The following is a 13,916-nucleotide window of genomic DNA, read 5'->3' as shown; positions in this document are numbered from 1 at the left end:
AAAGGTATTGTCAGCAGCCCACAAAGCATCTGCGAGGAGGCCAGTGCATCACCAGGAGCCAGGCCTAGGAGGTCACAGAGGAGCCTGCTCGTGGCCCACATTCGCTGCCCTTCTGCACATGAGAGCCCAGTGCCAAGCTCAGCTTGGGCTCATTTCCAACAGAGGAAACGCTTTCAGATTCCTCCTGATTCCCCACAGGGAAACCCCGGAAGTGGGTCTCCACATCCCCATTTTTCTGGCAAGAAAACTGAGGCTCAAAGGGGTTTGTTTGAGTGATTGTCCCATGACACGCGAGGACAGACAAGGCGGGCCCTGAGGTGTCCTGACTTGAAGCCCAACACCCTTTGCCTCCTTCCAGCCTGGTACATCAGGGGCAGGCAGGCAGTCCTGATGACTGGGACCCCAGAGAGCAGGTCTGGCCGCTGCCTAGGTGCCTGGGAGGGCATGGAAGAACCAGTCTCTGTGTGTGCCAGGGATAAAGTCCTCTGCTGGTGGTTTCCAGGTAGGGTGACAACGGACTTTGTCAAGGGCACCAGCTATGCTGAGTAATGAAGGCAAAGCCAGTTTCTTCTGTTGGCAGCTCTCAGCCCAAAGGAACCCACACAATGACCAGGGCAGGTGATGTGGCAGGTCACGGGGCCTTCATTGAAGGCGAGTGCTTCACCCTGGGCTCATTCATCCATCTAAGAGTCCTGCGTCAACACCTGTGCTGACCCAGACATCCGAGCAGGCAGCGCACTGAGTGACAGCCCCTGTGCTAATGCCGTGCGGGCACCTCTACTGGGCACTGTGGTGTGGGGGAGCCCAGGAGAGGGGTTGAGGCTTCACCTGATCTGGAGAAATGCAGAACTGGTAAGCCAGGAAGGGCAGTGCCTTCCTGGCCGAGGTAACACAGCCTGTCAAGGTCCCCGAAATGAGAGGCACTGTGGTTCATTCAGGGAACATCACATTCAGTGAGTGGAGCCGGAGCCTGTGTTAGAGAGCCAACTCCTGGCCCCTGGGTTTTGAGATTTGGTAGTCATACCACCTTCCCTCCAATCTTTTTCCTTGGATTTTGGCTGAAGGTTAATATGACCTCCCCACTTCCCATGGGAACCAGAGGCAGTGGGGCAGGGAGAGGTGGCCCTGGGGCTGGCAAGGTGGGGAAATCCAGCTGCGGATCCCCAAGGCACTCAGGATTCTCACAACCCGTACAACCCACACAGAAAGAAATGTACCCAGAATGGGCTCAAACGGGTTTCATCAGTGATCTTCTTCCAGGGCGGCTGAGTAGGGTTGTTCAGGCTGCACACTGTACAAGGAGCCTCTCTAAGGGTACCATTTGCATGGAATGTATATATTTGTTTATTCTTTTCATATTTTAATCACAATCCTATTGACTCCAAGGAGGAATCACTGGTGTGTTTGTTATGGAAAATGTCTGACTGATAGCAGTGGAGTGTCTTAATCTTATAAAATGAGTATATTGCATCACCGGTATGACAGGTGGACGACTGCATTGGCCAGTGGCCGCCCCATCCCCTGCCTGCCCTCTGGGCTCACAAGCCTGTTCCTCTCCCTGCAGTTCTTCCTGTTCATCCTGATCATCTTTCTGGCGGAGCTCTCAGCAGCCATCCTGGCCTTCATCTTCAGGGAAAATGTACGTACCAGGCCCCAAGCTTTCCTGCCTCCTGCTATCAGCAAGAGATTGGTGGTCATTCAGGTCTGGCTTCTCCCCTCATTGAAGGGTCTCAGAGAGTGGGCAGCCTCTCATCTGGCGCCTCCAGCCCAAGTCATGGCCCCACCCACCTGGCAAGGCCCCCCCCAGGCCAGAGAGAGACCCCAGTAAGCCTGTTCCTGCAAGGGCTTTTCTCTGCTCCCAAAGCATCTGGTACAACCCCATAAGAATAGTCAGAGAGGCTATCCCAAGCCCTGGAATGTAGGAGCACAGGGCAGACTGCTCTTGGAGGAGGCCCTGGCTGGTATCCTCCTGGGTACCTTGGCCTCACAGGCCACCAAGTTCCAGAGGCTACAGGCAGCTGGCAGGCCAGCTGCCTCCCCTGAGTTGACAAGAGCCAGGCAATAGCCAAAGGGAGACGGGGGTGGGGGGAGGGGGAAAGATGAGAGGGGAGGAGGGGCAATGGAACAGGAGACACAAGATGGCCCTGGGTAGAGGAGGCAGGCGGGGAGGGTGGCCAGCACGGAGCAGAGGAGGAGGCCACCACAGCCTGTGGGCAGACACATGTGCCCAGATGATCTCCTCTGCTAAGCACCACCCAGGGCCCTCGCCCTTCACTGCCGCAGGAGGGGAGGAGAATGTTTTGAGAGAAACTGAGACGGACTCTTCTCGAAATTGATGTACAAAGACTTCTTGCCTGGTCCTGTAGCTTCTTCAGGGCCTGGGACCCAGGGTGTCTGCTTGGCTCTGTCTGGGGAACAGCTCAGGGTGGAAGGGGTGGGATGAGGGGCAAACTCCCCGCCCAGATACGCCCTCCCTCTGGGCAGAGCTGCAGGCGGAGTGAGGTCCTCAGCGCGCCCTGACCTCGGCTCCATGAGGTGTGCATGTGTATAGCCTTCCTTTCTACCTTGGGGGTAAGGAGACTGCCCCAAGTTGGTGGTTTAGGAGAATCCCAGGGGGCCTGGTACCGGGATGCAGAGCCCCTAGCTCTGATTCCCCCAACTCCCAAGCAGATGGATGGAGAGACGAGGGAGGATGGGGGCCACACCCAACTGCCAGGCCTCAGCCCATCTTGTCCCTCTGCCCCCAGCTCACCCGCGAATTCTTCACCAAGGAGCTCACCAAGCACTACCAGGGCAATAACGACACGGACGTCTTCTCCGCCACCTGGAACTCGGTCATGATCACAGTGAGTGACCCCCCAAAGAGGCTGTGAACAATCAGAGCCACGATGCCCAGTGTTCTCGTGCCCACGCCAGGCATCAGTAATCAGACCTGGCCTTGGAATCAGCATCCACGCAGCATTCCAGGCACACTTGATCACAGCCCATACTTGGGATGAAACCTGTTTGCTATCCCTGTCTTGGCTCCCCAAGCAATGGTCATGATGATGATGATAATAACCAGAGCAACTGTTTATGGAGGGCTAAGTGCCTGGTGAGGTAGGAATTGTTACTACCACCCCTGTTATAGAGATGAGGACATTGAAGGCCCCGAGAAGCTAAGTGGCTTTCTCATGGTCACACAGTGGGGACAGGTGGAGCCAGCCCATGCCCAGTCTTCTGATGCCACTCCTTTGCAGAGGCTGTCTGTCCTTCTCTGTCCCTGCCCCTGTGTCCTGCTCCTGCCCACCAGACCCTTCTCTGGGATCTCCCCCTAGTTCGGTTGCTGTGGGGTCAACGGGCCTGAAGACTTTAAGTTTGCATCTGTGTTTCGACTCCTGACCCTGGACAGTGAAGAGGTGCCAGAGGCCTGCTGCCGGAGGGAACCCCAAAGTCGGGACGGGGTCCTGCTGAGCCGGGAGGAGTGCCTCCTGGGAAGGAGCCTGTTCCTAAACAAGCAGGTACCAGCCCTGCTCTCCAGACAGGGGAGTGGGTCTATCGGGACTTGGGTGGCCAGAGCTGGGTGGGAGGTGCTATCACCCCAGAGGGTCTGAAGCTACCCCAGAGGGTCTGATTCCCAGAGGGAATCCCAGGGAAGTGTTGGCTGTGATATGGGATGCCTGCACCTGAACAGGGGCTGATGGAGGCTCCGTCCAAGCCCCTGAGATCCAACCAAAATGGGGAAGGATGACAGTGGCAGATGGTCTGAGGCTGGAGTGGGCATTTGGGCTGGGGCTAAGGGGTAAGTAGGAGTTTTCCAGTGTTTCCTGAGTTTCTGATAATGCAGGTCCAAAGGGAGGGAGAGGGAGAGAACAAGAATTACACAATGGGGGGCCCTTCTTAGCCATGCACGGTATTTTGGAGGAAGCTCTCATTTGCCATGTGAGGCTGCCCTAAGGGAGCAAGGTCTACTTGACCTGACTCTCCAAGGTCAGAGAAGCTCCTAGACTTTTCTGGTTCTCTTGCAGCCTGTGGACTTCCTCTCAGCCTTGGAAGAAACCCTTTCCCTTCCTGCACATGCCATTTCTAGGGAAGACGAGGGCCTGGCCTTGTGTGCCTCCTGCCCACACCCCCGCACGAGTTCACAATGCCCTTGCTCTTAATCCCCTTCTTCCTACTGACCAGCCCCCACCCTGCCAGTGTGGGTGTGTGACCAGGCTAGGCAGGAGGAGAGGGAGGGAGAGGATGAGGATGATCTAAGCCTGGGCCCTGGGCCCTTGCTTGAGTAAGAGTGTAACGAGGGTCTCATGGAGAGTTCCAGATGCAAGAGACACAGCAGGGGACAGGAGACAAGGCCCCTGTTCCTTCGAGGCTCACGATCTCAGAGGAAGTGCAAGATGAACAAGCAGCAAACAAACGAGAAGTAATCATTTCACATGGTCATGATTGCTGCGAAGAAATAATACCCTGCAGATGAGGGGCTAGAATGGGCCTTGGGCGGGGGCTCAAGGCAGAATTTGCAAAGTCCCAGAGGAGGTGACAGTGAGCAGAGGCCTGGGTCTTGGGGCTCTGGCGGGCCCTTTCCAGCCTCAGCTCTGCCCCAGGAACTCAGCCCCTCTGGCCCTGGCACCTCCACATGGATTCCTGAGGCCCTGAGGGCCACATTCTCTCTGTCCCTCCTCATCCTGCCTTCCTGCACTGGGGGAAAGAGGCTCAGTAGAGAAATGAGGGCCCTGAGTTGAGGCCACTGTGGACGTGGGGCAGAGAGACCTGCTGTGGGGAGCAGCTGCAGGGTGGGGAGGGGAGTTTCAGGCTTCCATGGCAGGAAGGGATGGGCTGTTAACTGCTGCGTTGCCTTCGCCAAGACACCCTCTCTGGACCTCATATTCCATACGTTGGCAGAGGCTGCTGGCTGCCCCCTATGTTCCATTCACCCCCGCTCCCCTGGGAAGAGAATGGTTCTCACATCCCATGACCACCAGCTAGAGGCTGCACTTCCCAGCCTGCCTTGCAGCTAGACCATGTGACCGAGTTCTGGCCAATGGGAGGCGAGCAGAGGTGATTTGTGCAACTTGAGTCGCATCCTTAAGAGAAAGTGCTGTGCCCACCCCTCCTTTTTTCCCTGTCTGGGAATTGGCAGAGGGAGGTGGCCCCTAGGATGGCAGAGCATCCAGAAAGAAGGAGGCTGGGCCGTGGACAGTCCCATGGTGCAGCGTGACCACCAGAGCGCAGGGTTTTACATGAAAGACCAGTGAATTTCTCACTTTGGAAGGAGCTGTTGTTTGAGATGCCCGTTGCCAACAGCCAAACTTAGAGCCTTCTAATGCTACTTGTACGTTTTTAGGAGGCTTCCCATGGGCCCCGTTCTGCGTATAAGATGTGCTTCCCATTTCTGGACTCATCCTCCGTTAGGATATCTCCTTTCCTCTCCTGGGCATGTCTTCAAAATCGGAGCTCATCAGAGAGGTCCCTGCACAGCCACATTCCTTCTTTCCAGTGACTCTGTTGTTCCTGAGGATCTGAGATTGGCTCCTGGGGTTTCTTTGCTGAGACATTCATGTCCCTCCTGGGCATTTCTTCCCGTTAAAAACCTGCTGCGGTGAGACTGTCTCTATTTGTCTTTTTCTCTAAAGCCTTGCTTAAAGCCCAGGATGCATTTTTTTTTTTTTTTTTTTTTTTTTTTTTGAGGCTGAGTCTCGCTCTGTCGCTTAGGCTGGAGTGCAGTGGCACGATCCTGGCTCACTGCAACCTCCACCTCCCGGGTTCAAGTGATTCTCCCACCTCAGCCTCTCAAGTAGCTGGGACTACAGGCACGTGCCACCACACCCAGCTAATTTTTGTGTTTTTTAGTAGAGACCGGGGTTGCACCATGTTGGCCAGGCTGGTCTCGAACTCCTGACCTCAAATGATCACCCCCTCGGCTTCCCAAAGTGCTGGAACCACCGTGCCCGGCCCCAGGATACATTTCTGACTTTGCTGGCAGGTCCATGGCAAGGATGTGGGAAGAGTTGAGTTCACTGTGGGGGTTGGGGTGGGGGTGAGGTGTGCAGGGATACGTGGCGTGGCCACAGGGGCATCCTAGTTGCTCTATGGCCTCCTGGTCCACATTGGTGGTGGACCTGGGTAGACAGGGGGCTTTTACACTGTGCCAGTGAGAAAGGACAGCAGGTAAGACCAGGGTGATGGCGGTAAAGACAGACAGGTGTGTGGATCTGAGAAATGTTCAGGAGACAAAATCTACCAGCCTTCGTGAGAGTTAGTGAGTGAGTGGCTTCTGGTTTGGGGAAGATCTTGCATTCAGTCTAGGGCATGTTGAGTCTAAGAAACCTTTGGAGGCCAGGCACGGTGGCTCATGCCTGTAATCCCAACATTTTGGGAGGCCGAGGCCAGTGGATCACCTGTGGTCAGGAGTTCAAGACCAGCCCGGCCAACATGGAGAAACCCCATCTCTACTAAAAATACAAAAATTAGCCTGGCATGGTGGCATGCGCCTATAATCCCAGCTACTTGGGAGGCTGAGGCAGGAGAATCACTTGAACCTGGGAGGCAGAGGTTGCGGTGAGCTAAGATCGTGCCACTGCACTTCAGCCTGGGCAACAGAGTGAGACTCCATCTCAAAAAAAAAAAAAAAAAAAAAGGCTTTGGAACAGCCGAGCAGAGGTGCCCAGCGGGCAGTTGGGTATATGGGGTGGAGCTGGAGGGGGCTGGTGCTGGAGATGTACATGTGGGAAGCATTGCGTGTAGGTGACCATTGTGGTGGCAACTGGGCCTGGCAGCCCCTCGTCAGATGAGGTGGGGGGTGACTGTGGGTGGCAGCAGGGGGCAGGGGATGTGCCCACCCAGCAGAGAGGGAGGATGGCTGAGGAGAGGCTCCCCGCCATGTGTCTCACCGGGTGGTGACCGCCATGTGTCTCGCCGGGTGGTGACAGGGGAAACAGTCCTGGGGGAGAGATGGTGAGAGGCAGTGAAGCAACCTCCAGGGGTGTAGATGTAAGCTCTGAGCCACAGCAGGGCCTGGCCCACAGGAGGGAGAACCCAGCCGCCCATGCCAACCCCCTTTCCCTTTAGAACAGAGGAAAGACGAGGAATTTGGAATCCCCCTCAGTGTAAATCCTGGCTTCCCTTCCTCGTGTGTGACCTTAAGCAAGTTAGCCACTGCTCCTCCCTCCCTCCCTTTTATTTTGGGTAAAGTGCAGGTAAGACCCCTCCTCCCTGAGGGGCTATAATGAGATCAAGTGAGAAAGAGCCCGCAAGGCCCCAGCAAAGTTATCAAGAGAGCAGACACTCAGCGTGGGTGGTGGCGTACCGTCCACGCCCCAACCTCCCCAAGGGTGTCTCTGTTCCTGGGAAGCTTCCACTGGCCAACCTGGGCTGCTTGGTTAAGTCCAGGGGCCTGAAGGGTCTTTGGTGCCAAAGCCTAATAGTGGAAGATGAGCTGTCAAGGCCCAGGTGCCACACAGCGGGGCTCAGCTTCCCTCTGCTGGACAAGGTCCCCAGCTTCTTGCCAGTTTCCCTGGGTAAGGCATCTCAAAATCAATTTCATGCTCCAGAAGAAATGTGCTGCTTCTCCTGTCCCCTTCTAGGGGGTGTGTGTGTGTGTGTGTGTGTGTGTGTGTGTGTGAGAGAGAGAGAGAGAGAGAGACAGACAGAGAGAGATTGTATTGCAATAACACTCAACTCTATGCTCAGACACTTTCCACCACTCAGGATATGCTGAGAGATATCCTGAGTGAGAGACAGAAAGTAATCCTTGGTAATCCTAACAGGGATTGAGATTGAGAGTTTGCTACTTGCCAACACTCTTCCTAGTGCCTTACCTGCAGTATCTCATTTTATCCTCGCAGCAATCCCATGAGGTAATCTACCTGGCCCCATTGTATAGATGGGGCAACTGAGGCGTAGAGAGAGGAAGTAAATAGCCCAAGGTTGCACAGCCAGCAAGTGGCACCGCTGGCTGGGACCCCAGGCAGCCAGGCCCCAGGGCTCACCTGTGTAACCACTGCCAGCTACCACTCTCCTGGGCCATTGCCATTCCCTGTCTGGGAAACCCCACGAAGAGTTTCACAAACCCAGGGTGTGTGCTGGGGCTGCAGGATGTGGAATGATGTGCCTGCGGCTGGCGGGCACGCGGAACGCTGAGGGGATTGGGGATGATGGGAGGGCCGAGGCGTCCCCTGCCAGGGCTGATCCCAAAACGATGCAACTCGTCTCTCTTTCCTTGCTTGCAGAGCAGTCTAGCTTTTTTGCAGTTACAGTTCTGCGTTTTAGGGTTCTAATGCCTCAAAATCGCTTAACAAAGGATTTGGGGCTCCAGCATGGGTACGCTGGCAGATCCAGGATGGACCCTGGGCCTCACTGAATGGATGGGCCAGCCCTGAAGGGACCCCCAGCCACAAGGATGTCCTGGCCTGGCCTGGGGTAGGGACCCCTGGGTTGCCCTTAGGACTCCATCCCAGTCATACAGCCCTTTATTGGGCTCCCAGTGCCACAGCAGAGACAAGGCCTGAAGGTTCAATTAAGATCTTTTCTCCTTGTTGTCATCTCTGTACTTGAGGTCTTTCAAAGCCTGGCCACACACAGCCTGGTCACTAGAAATTACCTTGGGCATCGTCCTATAATGCTGATTCCTGGGCTCCACACCAGACCCACTGACCCAGTGTTGTGAGGCGAGGCCTTGGTATCTGCATTGCTAACCACTTCCCGGATTATTCCCACGCACACTCAGTCCCGAGAGTATCATGGACCCAGACCGTTGTGCTGGTGGGGTCTGTTTCTATCTGGGTATATCCCGTTTGCTCCATGGGGCTCCAGGGAGGGCTTCTGGGGGCCTTCCCGGCCCAGCTCCTGGTCAGTCTCCAGGCAGGTACTAGGACACCACCTGGCCACTAGTCCCAGACCAGGCCCTGCTGCCCACCTGCCTGGGTACAGCCTCAGTCCCACTTTTGGCCAAAGGGGCTGGGTTTCTGCGTGATGGACAACAGAAGTGAGTACGCGAGCACCCAGGAATCCCCGGTCTCAACAGAGCCCAGAAATAGCAACCGTCACCCAGAAAGGGCTGGGCATGATCTCTCCACCCCCACCTGGGGACTTGTTCCCTTGCAGGTTCTCAGCCTGGGCCCAGAGAATATGGTTCCTATAATGGAAGGAAAGTTCTCCCACTTTGAAAGTATGTGTCATTCAAAGCAAGTACCATGCATCAGTCGCTGTGGTCAGCATGGGGGAGGGGAGAGTTATGAACATGAAGATGACAGAGGTGTGAGGTGCTCAGGGTCAGAGGAGGCAGCAGCCGTGGACTGGCAGCTCCTGGTTTGGCACTGGCTTGCTTTTTCTCTGTCTCCCCACGCCCCATTCCTCTCTATTTATCTCAGTCTCTATCTGCATCTCAATCTCTGTCGCTGTCTCAGTTTATATATATCCAGGATTGCTTAAGAAAGCAGTAAGAGCATGGGAATTAACCCCAGAGCCTGTGGGCTGGGCTGGTTCAGAAAGCTGCCCAAAGGAGGTGGCATGCGAGCAGGGATTTGAACGCTGGGCTGTGTTTCCTTGTGGAAGTGGCTGAAAACCAGAACTCCTGCAGCCAGGCAGGTCATGAGGAACAGTAGGGGAGTGGGTGTGGGACAATAGGGAATGGGGTGGGGGGATCCTGCGGACCCCAGGGAGCACCTGTTGCATCCGAAGGCAGCAGCTGCTGACGGTGCTGATATGAAAAAGAATAGGTCTCCTTGTTGGTTCTTCTGATTTCTCCAGAGGTTCAGATATTTATGGGAAATTTCCCAATCTTCCAATCACTGTAGTAGTGACATAAGGCATGGCCTGCACACTGTCAGTTCTCTGCCTCACCTTAGGGGCCGAGTGACAAGGAGGATCTTTGGTGCATTGCTGCCAAATCGCTGTTTCTGGGTCTCCTGCCCTGCACCCCTTCCCCACTGTCCTGTCTCAGCGGCCGTGTGATAGGGTGAGAGCTCTGGGGACACCTGCCATGAACCCTAGTCCACATGCTGACTCTGACTCTGACACTCACCCCTGGCCATAACTTCACCTCTCATCCCTCCCTCCAAGGGCTGTTACACGGTGATCCTCAACACCTTCGAAACCTACGTCTACCTGGCCGGAGCCCTTGCCATCGGGGTACTGGCCATTGAGGTAAGTAAAGGCCTCCACTTCTTCCGCTCCCCAGGATGAAGACTCACTTGGAGCCTAGGCAGATGCCCCCAGCCTCCCTCCCTCTTCATTTCCTTCACCTGGGACCCAAGGGGCCCCCACTGTGGGCACTATGGGGTGGTAAGCCTGGCTGTGTCTCTGCTGCCTGAGAGTCATTCTTGAACTCTGGAGGTGAAACATGGGAGCCAATGTCCCAGAAGTGGGGGTGGGCAGGCCCTGAATGTCATACCCACTCCCTCCCACTCCCCCATCCCCATCCCCACCTCCACCCCAGCTCCATGGTCCAGAGAGATTTCACGCTTGCAGAGGCATCGGCACAGCTGCTTTGAAAGACAGGCTGCAGCCCGTGGTTCGAGATCAGGCCTTTTCTCTGTGGGGTGTTCAGGGCCTACGGGGCCTTACTCATCCATAACAGTGGTCTTAGCCTCCTTTATCTAAGGGCCCCTTGAAAGGTGAGCTCCTGCAGACCGTTTGCAACCACCACTAGGTGGCGCCTCAGCCAAAGGGAGGAGCGGCCGCCTCCCATCTCTGTCCTCTGGGATCTATGTATGCCTGGCTGAACTGAGCGTTGCCCACACCTAACCAAACCCGGGAAGGGGCACTCTGGGGCCTCAGCCAGTCCTCGGCCTGCAGGGGTAGGAAGTCAGGCAGCCGGATCCTCAGCTTCCCCCTCCAGCAGCCTGGGCACCTTCGCCTTGCCTGGTTTCCCATTGTGCCTGCAGCCCACCGAGTGCAGTTTCGTGGAGGCTACTGGGGATGGCAGAGAGAGGGGTCATTTATTATTCATTCATGTATTCAACAAGCACACATTGAGCCTTACTCTGCGCCAGCACCGTTACAGGTGAACAAGTCCCCTCATGGGAAGCAACAATGAACACGATAAATCTGCAGCAAGCCCAGGGACTCTCAGGAATGTGTTCCATGCAGGAAGAGCATGGGCCCTAGAGTCCGGCTCCCAGCTCTGCCTCGCTCCAGATGCAGGATGTCTGAGTCACAGTTTCTTCATCTGCAAAATGGGCTGATCACCCTGCTCCCAGGGCACAGAGGGATTACAGATGACGGGGACGGCATGCCACTGGGACTCAGGAAGCAGCATCTATATACTTGATCTGCTGCCTCACTCCCCGCCCAGCCCATGAGCCTGGCTGGCCAGCCTCATGGGAGGCAGAATCCTGCTCAAGACGGATACTTTTACGTGGCCCCGTCCCGGCGGCCCCTCCCCATGCCAGTGAGCCTCCTGGTGATTTGGCCATGACCTGTGGTATGGGGACATCAGCAAATCTGGTCAGTCCGTGAGCTGGGGTCTCCCTGCCCCACCACCCCAGGCCCTCAGCCAGGTGTTCAGGGATGGAGTGCCTAAATCCGGGAAGGGCTGCAGCTGCTTGCCTATTCATAGCAGTCCTGGTAACCTTTACTGAGCATCTTCTAGATAACAGGCACATTACGTCATTAGGTAGTTGCATTACACTTATATCTCACCACCTTCCTGTGAGCTGGAGGGAAGCCTGCAGGGGTTGTGAGCATGGGCTCTGGGGTCACAATGCCTGGGACTCAAACCCCGGCTCCCCTGCTGGTGGCTATGTGACCTCAGGTAGGTTACATACCTCCCAAGAAAGCACTTAAAACTGTGCCTGGCACATGGCAAGCTCTGGATACATACTGAGGCCCAGTGCAGGATAGTACTTTGCCTAAGGACACCCCCTGGTATGTCAGGGAGCTGGATTTGAACCCAAGACTCGGTTTCTAAAGTCTTCCTGGTCCCTGACTCCACCAAATAAAGCCAGGTATGGGCTGGTGAGAAGGGCTGGCCCCAGGGGAATGTCAGGAATCCCTATGGGAGGAGTGTGCTAAGAGGGACAGGCATTCACTCTGCCCCGGAGGCAGGTGACCCTTCCCCGGAGTAGACCAGGCAGCCCACAAAGGGCCCAGCCTGATAAGCCAGTTTCTGCTTTTTTCCCTTTTTTGCAGCTTTTCGCCATGATCTTCGCCATGTGCCTCTTCCGGGGCATCCAGTAGAGGGTGTGGCCTGAGGCCCGAAGACTCGCCCCACCCACCACTGCCCAGCACCCGATGCCCTCCCCTGCCCCTCCCCGCTGTCCTCTTGGCCCCAGGGGAGAAGATGAGGCCATCAAAGATGGCCAGGAGAAGGGCCAGGGGCATAGAGCTATTTTTTTAACAAAACAAAATGAAGACAAAAGTATGGACTGATGTATCCTCGCCTGGACTCAGGTGCCGTGGGCTCTCTGCAGAGACCCCAGCGCCTGGCCCAGGATGTAGGCTGCTCTAGAGACCAAAGGAACACCAGGCCCAGTGCCCTTGTTGGTCCAGCCAGACCCTGGGCCCTCTCTCCTCACTGCACCAGGACCTGATGCCAAGAAAGTGAGGATTTAGGCAACGAGGAGGACAAAGCAAATCTCAGAGAAGTCATCAAAGCCCCACAGAGATTCAGCTGGCACATCCTTGAGGACTCGGAACCCACAGCGCAATCCCTGGTCCACTGGAGGATGGACCGTCCCTCAGGCCGGGGTCAAGAGTGAGCTGCTGAAACGGCATCCAGGAATGGCCCAGCTGGCAGGATCCTTGCATTCCCCATCTGTTGGACCAAATAATCTCAAAGGTCCAGAGAGGGGCAGTGGCCCATCCACAGACACACAGCACAGGCATGACGGAATCTGAGTTGTCTCCAGGCTGCTGTCACTGCATCCAGGACTCTGTCAGCTCTGCTGCCCACATGCATCCCTGGCCTCAGCATTCCAGTTCCCCCAGACAAGAGAGGGCAAGCCAGCCAGGAACTGCCTCCTCTCTGCTCTACAGCTAAGAAAACACCATTCCATGACTTCCCACCGCGCCCTCCCCCCTACCTCCCTACACCTCTCTCTCTCAGTCCCCAGGAACACACAGGGGCGCACCTCACATTCCCTTGTCCACACTGCCCACCTCTCCCCACAAGCCACCCCCTTCCCTGTCCTTCCCCAACTCCCCAGCTCCCAGAGTGGAAGAAATCCCCAAGATCATCTGGGTCTCCCTCTCCGCACCCACAACTGAGGCTTGAGTATCTTCAAGATCCTTGCCAAGACTTCTCCACCCTCTTCTTGCATACCTCCAGGGACAGAGAGCTTACTACCTCCCAAGGCAGCCTCCTGCCTTTGGACTGCTCTGACTTTAGCATCAGCTTAACATACAGAAGAGGTTTCTGTTTTTCTGTGGCTCCGTCCACGGCATCCCACTTGCCTGCTCTTCTTCCTGGAGTGTTAAGGTCACACATTGACTCCCCTGAGCCCTCTTCTCTCCAGACTAAAGAATCCTGAAGGCATCGAGGCCATTTCTGCTGCAACAAGGTTTCCTGTCTCTTCACTGTTCGCACATTTCTTAGTACTCCCTCCAGGCTTGCACGGGGAGACTCGAAGACGCACACCCACAAGTATTCAGTTCTCAAACTCTAGACGAGTGTTGGCAACTGGATTGCAAGATGCCCCTATCCTGATAGATCAGGGGTGGCTGCTGGAGGCTGTGCTGGGGATCTGAGGTTTGGTCTGGGCTCAGCGAGAGATGCGGTGCAATCCTGATGAGTGACGTCTGCCATGGGCAGGGATGGAAGGAGCAGTGTGATGTCTGCTCTCTTCTCTCTCCTCTGTCTCTGTTCAGGAAGAGCTCGTTCTGTCTCACAAGCCACCAGCACCCTGTATCAGCCTCCAGCCTCCCCTCAGGCTTTCCAGTCACCAGGGACACTCGGAGTCACAGCCTAAAGCCCAGTGTTCCCTGGCCTGTGCTCCTGC

At 55.9% G+C, this 13,916-nt stretch overlaps 1 protein-coding gene across 2 annotated transcripts in view; it reads left to right on the top strand.

The window, feature by feature from the left end:
* TSPAN18 (tetraspanin 18) overlaps positions 1–13,629 on the top strand; it is a 201,999-nt gene extending 188,370 nt beyond the window's left edge. For both annotated transcript variants that reach the window (XM_037999484.2, XM_037999483.2), the window contains 5 exons: positions 1,565–1,639; positions 2,748–2,846; positions 3,318–3,500; positions 10,039–10,122; positions 12,109–13,629. In XM_037999484.2, the coding sequence (XP_037855412.1) occupies positions 1,565–1,639; positions 2,748–2,846; positions 3,318–3,500; positions 10,039–10,122; positions 12,109–12,156 (489 nt within the window). In that variant the 3' untranslated portion in view covers positions 12,157–13,629. The remainder of the gene's footprint in view (positions 1–1,564; positions 1,640–2,747; positions 2,847–3,317; positions 3,501–10,038; positions 10,123–12,108) is intronic.
* The last annotated feature ends 287 nt before the right edge of the window (positions 13,630–13,916 follow it).

This window comes from Chlorocebus sabaeus, chromosome 1 (assembly GCF_047675955.1).
Source record: "Chlorocebus sabaeus isolate Y175 chromosome 1, mChlSab1.0.hap1, whole genome shotgun sequence".
NCBI classification, from domain to species: domain Eukaryota; kingdom Metazoa; phylum Chordata; class Mammalia; order Primates; family Cercopithecidae; genus Chlorocebus; species Chlorocebus sabaeus.
Note: the sequence above shows the minus strand (reverse complement) of the source record. Positions and strands in the feature narration are given on the sequence as shown.